General features: G+C 44.4%; 1 protein-coding gene across 5 annotated transcripts in view; it reads right to left on the reverse strand.

Moving 5' to 3' along the window:
• The window catches only part of CEP135 (centrosomal protein 135), a 105021-nt gene extending 98517 nt beyond the window's left edge, over positions 1-6504 (reverse strand). For 2 of the 5 annotated variants that reach the window (XM_055294603.2, XM_063610401.1), the window contains exons 1-3: positions 6253-6481; positions 1572-1728; positions 534-724 (exon numbers count right to left, since the gene is read on the reverse strand). In XM_055294603.2, coding sequence (XP_055150578.2) covers positions 534-724; positions 1572-1684 — 304 coding nt within the window. In that variant the 5' untranslated portion in view covers positions 1685-1728; positions 6253-6481. Of the gene's footprint in view, positions 1-533; positions 725-1571; positions 1729-5102; positions 5258-6038 lie in introns of all 5 variants that reach the window. The other 3 variants (XM_055294602.2, XM_055294601.2, XM_063610402.1) reach the window with 3 other exon arrangements.
• Positions 6505-7109: the final 605 nt, after the last annotated feature.

Here is a 7109-nt window from a genome sequence, read left to right on the forward strand (position 1 = left end):
TATTTATTTTCAGTAAGGGAAAAATAAAAGTTGTTTCAAGAACATTTCTTCAAATCCAGCATTTAATATTCCCTATGGCAATTTTAATTCTAAAATTTTAATTAAATTTTTAATTCTAAAATTTTAATTAAATTTTTAATTCTAAAATTTTAATTAAATTTTTAATTCTAAAAATTTAATCCACATATAGTGATTATCATAGCTATATAATGCACATTTATTTTCCTTCTCAGGAACTCTTCAACATACCCTATAGTATTTCAGGGGCTATTAGCAGGACTACCATATTTTCTTTTCTTTTCTTTTTTTGAAACAAGTTCTCACTATGTTGCCTAGGCTGGTCTCAAACTCCTGGGCTCAAGCAATCCACCCACCTTAAACTCCTGAGTAGCTGGGACTATAGGCACACACCATCCAGCTGTAGGACTACTATATTTTCTAATCGATAGTTTTAAAATTAGATGTTAGCTTTTCCTTCTAAAACAAAAAGGACAAAGACATTGCATTTTAAAAATTACCAAATTTTCACTTACCTTTAACGTGTTGGTCTGAATGTTCTCTCAGTTTCATTAACTCTAGGTATAATTCATTATTTTCTCTACTCAATCTTGCATTTTCAAGTTTATAGGGTTCCAAAATAAAATCAAAATTGGCACTTTCTTTTTCAGCTTTCACAGCAGATAATTTTGATAGCCGAAGGCTCTCAGTCGTATGAACTAAGTCGCTAAAAGAACAGAAAATTTAAATACCAGGAAATATTTCATTAACTTTGTAATAACTAAAAACATATTTCTAAAGAGGCTTAAAATACAGTCATGCACCACATAATGACATTTTGGTCAACGACAGACCACATATAGGAAGGAGAGTAGTCCTGTAAGATTTATTTATAATGGGGGGAGCTGAAAAATTCCTATTGCCTCATGAGATCCTGGCCATTGTAACACTGTAGCACAACACAATACCTTTTCTATGTTTAGATATGTTCAGATATACAAATAGGCACCACTGTGTTAATAATTACCTATAGTATTCAGTATAGTAACATGCTATACAGGTTTGTAGCCTAGGAGCCATAGGATATAGACCATATAGCCTAGGTTTGTGGTAGGCTATACCATCTAGGTTTGTGTAAGCACACCCTATGATGTTGGTACAACGACAAAATCACCTAACGAATGACATGTTTCTCAGAACGTATCCCTGTCATGAAACTATCCATGACTGTATTTGATGACCAGTGAAGCAGACATAGAACTTAAGGGGGGAAAAAAAAGAACTTAAGGGAAAAGTGTCTCTCAATTACATCAGATACCCAAAAAACTGTAATTCTATTCACAGAGAAAACCCTCAGAAATGTTGACTTTGAACAGTACAGCATGAGTGGTGGCCTTTAGAGTTCTGCAGTGTGGAAGGCCTGGATTGAGGACAGGGAAAAAACAGATATGCTTCATGATTGAAAGACTTTCTGAAAAGCTACCCTTTTCTTTACCCGAAGCATGAAGTTCAATCAGAAATGAGGTAAGTGGATTAGGGATCATACAAGTTGAAAACTGTATTTTTGTCTTTACCTGAAAAGTTTTTCTACCAAAGGTAAACACTCCACTGTCAGAGTCTGGCGGTATCCCAGCTGATCCAGTCTTTTCCTAATATTAATATACTTTCTTTCTACAGCTGTAGTCATCTTGTCTTCCAAAACAAGTTTTATTCACTTCCAAAAATTAAAGTCTTGAGAGAAAAGAATAAAACATCATTATCTTATTATAGCTATGATTGTGGTTTCACAATAAGAAGAAAAAATTATTTTAATATGAAGCAATTATTTTTTGTTTTTCTTCAGGTAGGTAGCCTTCTGGAAAATTCAGATTTAAAGCCAATGCTTATGATATTCCTGTTACTGAATTAAAATAAATACTTCTTCATACAACTAAATGTAACAGTTAAAATACTAAAGCTTCTAGGAGAAAACAAAGATTTTTCCTAAGCCCGAAGTAGGCAGAGACTTCTCAGAGAGGCCTCTTTTAAAAGCACTAAACATAAAAGACAAATTTGATAAACTGGACTTCATCAAAATGTAAAATGTCTGCTCACCAAAATACTCAATTAAAATAGAGAAGGCAAACCAAAGAGTGGGAGAAAATATTCACAATATCTGACAAAGGATTTGTATAGGGAATATGAAAGGAACTCTTACAACTCAATAATAAGACAAACATCCCAATAAGAACATTAATTTGGGCTAAAACTATAATTTAGTTGCGCTAAAGACTCAAACAGACGCCTCGCATAGGTGTCTGAATGGGAATGATTATATGAAATGGTGCTCAACAGTAGTCAACATGGAAATACAAATTAAAACAACAAAGTACATTTTCTCTCAAACTAGAATGACTAAAATCACAAGGACCGACAATAGCAAATGTCGACAAAGATCTGGAGCAACTGGAATCTTCACACATTGCTGACAGGAGTGTAAAATCACTTTGGAAAAAGTCTGGCAGTTTTTTAATAAAGTTAAACATACTTCTAGACTATAACCCTGTGATTTTATTCCCAGGTATTTACAGAAATAAAAAATATCCACAAAAAGACTCTACAAGAACGTTCACAGGAGCTTTACTCATAGTAGCCCCAAACTGGAAACAACCTAAACCCCCATCAACAGCAGAGGGACAAAGTGAGAGGTGACAGTGTGCTGGGCCAAGGCGGGAGCCGGCTCCCTCAGCTTGCAGGGAGTGTGGAGGGAGAGGCGCGAGCAGGAATCGGGGCTGCGCAGGGCGCTTGCAGGCCAGCTGGAGTTCTGGGTGGGCATGGGCTTGGCGGGTCCCTCACTCGGAGCAGCCGGCCGGCCCTGCCAGCCCCGGGCAATGAGGGGCTTAGCACCCAGGCCAGCGGCTGCGGAGGGTGTACTGGGTCCCCCAGCAGTGCCAACCCACTGGCACCGCGCTCAATTTCTCACCGGACCTTAGCTGCCTTCCCACGGGGCAGGGCTCGGGACCTGCAGCCCACCATGCCTGAGCCTCCCACCCCCTCCATGGGCTCCTGTGCAGCCCGAGGCTCCCCGACGAGCACCACCCCCTGCTCCACGGCGCCCAGTCCCATCAACCACCCAAGGGCTGAGGAGTGCGAGCGCACGGCGGGGGACTGGCAGGCAGCCCCACCTGCAGTCCCGGTGCAGGATCCACTGGGTGAAGCCAGCTGGGCTCCTGAGTCTGGTGCAGATGTGGAGAACCTTCATGTCTAGCCCAGGGCTCGTAAATACACCAATCAGCACCCTGTGTCTAGCTCAGGGTCTGTGAATGCACCAATCGACACTCTGTATCTAGCTACTCTGGTGGGGCCTTGGAAAACCTTTATGTCTAGCTCAGGGATTGTAAATGCACCAATTGGCACTCTGTATCTAGCTCAAGGTTTGTAAACACACCAATCAGCACCCTGTGTCTAGCTCGAGGTTTGTGAATGCACCAATCGACACTCTGTATCTAGCTGCTCTGGTGGGGCCTTGGAGAACCTTTGTGTCAATACTCTGTATCTAATTGATCTGATGGGGATGTGGAGAACCTTTATGTCTAGCTCAGGGATTGTAAACGCACCAATCAACGCCCTGTCAAAACAGACCACTCGGCTCTACCAATCAGCAGGATGTGGGTGGGGCCAGATAACAGAATAAAAGCAGGCTGCCCGAGCCAGCAGTGGCAACCTGCTCAGGTCCCCTTCCACACTGTGGAAGCTTTGTTCTTTTGCTCTTTGCAATAAATCTTGCTACTGCTCACTCTTTGGGTCCACACTGCTTTTACGAGCTGTAACACCGCGAAGGTCTGCAGCTTCACTCCTGAAGCCAGCGAGACCACGAGCCCACCGGGAGGAAGGAACAACTCCAGACGTGCCGCCTTAAGAGCTGTAACACTCACTGCAAAGGTCTGCAGCTTCACTCCTGAGCCAGCGAGACCACGAACCCACCAGAAGGAAGAAACTCCGAACACATCCGAACATCAGAAGGAACAAACTCCGGACACGTGGCCTTTAGAACCGTAACACTCACCGCGAGGGTCCACGGCTTCATTCTTGAAGTCAGTGAGACCAAGAAACCACCAATTCCGGACACAAAAGTATGATATATTTATACAGTACAATACTAAGGGATAAAAGGAACTACTGATACACATCATCAACAGCATGGATGAATCTCAAAAACATTACTTGAGCAAAAGAAACCAGACATATACTGTATGACTCCATTTATATGAAGTTGATGAACAAGTAAAATTAAACTATGGGGCCAGAAATTAAAACAACAGTTGTCTGGGGAGGTGAGGCAGGCTGCAGATTGCCCGTTAGAGTTAAGAGACAACTTGTTAGGGTAATGAAAATATTACATTGATCGGAGTAGTGGTTACACAAGTGTATACATTTAGAGAATGTACTTTTCAAATAGTACACTTAAGCTCTATGCATTTCATCATGTAAATTTCACTTCAATTAAAAAAAAGACACACATAAGTACCTCTGTTCAAGTTTTTATCTTTGTCTTTTTAAATATTTATGAATATATTCCTATCAATCTGCCGTAAAATGGAGTTATCCAAAGAGCATTTCTTTTTTTTTTTAATTTTAATTTTTACCTTTTTTACAGACAGGGTCTTGCTATGTGGCCCAGGCTGGTCTCCAACTCCTGAGCTCAAGGTATTCTCCCACTTCTACCTCCCAAAGTGCTAGGTTTACAGGTGTGAGCCAATACGCTCAGCCCAAAGATCATTTCTTTAGAAACTTTGCTCTTTTCTAACCTTTGCTAACTAACTGTAGTCATGGTATTCATATTTCTAAGCCAAAGAAAAATTTTGTTTTACATCTGTTGTTCTTCACAATATATAAAAAATGCATTACGTGCATGAGCATACATGTAAAAGTCGATCCTGACCGCTACCCTGTGAGGGAGAAAGACCAATGATACCATCCCTACTTAAACATGAGGAAAGGCTGCCTCAAGAAAATAACTCTTCCAAAACCACGGGGCCACAAAGTAGGAGGGCCGTCACGAGAGACCAGGTCTCCTGAGTCCTGGTCCGGCACTTTGGTTTCTGTACCATGCTTCCTCAACTTACCAAATCATTTCTAAATCAGTCACTCTCCTTGGTCACTCCTTTCTGTGTATCTTTCTCTTTGCTTTTGTTAACTTTTTTTGAATGGCTTCCTCATAGATTTCCTAGGTTCTTTCCACAAGAGACACCTAAGTGATGCAGGGTTTTTAGGGAAATTCCTGCAGACATCAGAAACACACCTGACAAATCCAGATTTATTACTAGCAGGGTGTAAACTTACAGGGTGTGCACCACTCAAAACATTTCCCCTCTTTGCTACCAACTCCAGTTACCCAGAGATATCTCCTTACATCCTGCTTTGGAGGGGAGGGAATGAGAATGAATATGAATCAATAAATCATGGCCAGGGCCTCAATACACAGGACAGATTAAAATCCGCCCAGACAGAAACATGTTAGGCCGTCCCCACCCATGAACTGTTGTCTTTCCCCATAACCCCCATCCAAATATGGCGGCTATACTCTTTAAGTTTCTAGCAAAGCAACATAAAAGGTTAGGTTTGGGGGTCCCCCATACATATATGTGTAGAAGTATCCATCTACTTAACTCTGGGGGTTGGCGTCTGAAAACCAGTACATTTAATGCTGTATGTACGTGTGCACAGGGGTTAAGAAAATAAACAAGAAACCTCAAACGACAAAAAAGAAACCCGTTAGCTGTGGTTATCTCGGAGTCCTTTCTTACTGAACTCAAAGTAGTAAAGGCTGGAAAGCAGTGGAGAGGCTTCAAAAGAGCCGGGCAAAGATTAATTAAAGGCTGTCGTACCCTTTGGGACATTTCTGTTACAAAAAGCATGGATGACTGTTACACTGAGAAGGCATTTTAATGTTTAAATCGATCCACTGGTCAACAGCAAGCCTGTCTGCACGGCCCACACAGACGCTCCTTGACGAGCCGGCCCAAGCTCTCCTCCACCCAATCTCCGGTTTCCAGCTTTACCTTCGGGTGTTGACCGGAAGGGGGTGTGGGAGCGGGGTGGGTGGGAAGAGTCCCCGCGCGCCTCCCCGCCTGGTCCGACCCGGCCTGGCCTCACTTCCTCCCGCGGCCGCGCGGCCTCCCAGCAGTGCCCGAGCCCGGTCCGCGGGTACCGCCCAGAAAGCGAAGGCGCCACCACCGCCGCAGCTGGCCCCCTCGCTCCCACGGCCGGACTCACCCGCAGCTCCAGCCGGCGTTCCCTCCGCCTCCAGCCGCATTGCCCTCAGGCCTCGAGTCCCCCACTAGCTCCTTCCGCCCAGGCACGGGCCCCGGCGCTAGAGCAGTTTGAAAATGGCGCGGAGGGACGATCGGGACCGACACGGAGGAGGCGCCGCGGTTGCCCCGGTAACGGGAGCGGCGGACGATTAGCGGCTCGCGGCGGGTACGCGCTTGGCGACGATGGCGGAGCCCCAGTGCCCGGAAATGCAACGGCCCGGACAGCGCGAGGCCACGGCGCCCCCTGGAGGTCGGCGCCCGCGGCCGGCAAATGCCAAACCTCAGCTGGTGCCTGAGCTGGCATCCTCTTCCTCCTGTTGGCAGGAGGTGTGGATCACCTACTGCGTGCGGGGCGAAAACGCCGCCACAGTACCGGTCCCTGCAGCGGAGTAGCCTTCACCTGCAAGGTGAACGCCTGCTCACCACGTAATCCCCAAACGCAGATATCACGTTGTCTCTGCAACTTTCCCTGACAACCACCCAATGCAATTAATTGTCCCACAATAGTATCTCCCTGAGGCTCTCTGCAGAACCATAGAATTCATCCATCAAAATACAATCATTTGTTGATCCGTCTCTCTCTGCCGCCCCCAAATGTGAATTCCTTGAGTCAGAGACTATTCTAATCAGCAAAACATTTGTGAGTGAAATTAAATTGAAATAAACTGTTATAGTCCACTCACAGATGGAAAACACATAGTAAAATCCTAGAATTCCATTTCTCCCCTGAAAATTTCCCAGACAATCAGAGGGAGTTTCATTCTTTCCTGTTTACTTTTCTCCCAAATAGGCCTTCTGAGGCAGCAGAATAGGGAAGGA

Source organism: Symphalangus syndactylus, chromosome 10 (genome assembly GCF_028878055.3).
Source record: "Symphalangus syndactylus isolate Jambi chromosome 10, NHGRI_mSymSyn1-v2.1_pri, whole genome shotgun sequence".
Lineage (NCBI taxonomy): Eukaryota > Metazoa > Chordata > Mammalia > Primates > Hylobatidae > Symphalangus > Symphalangus syndactylus.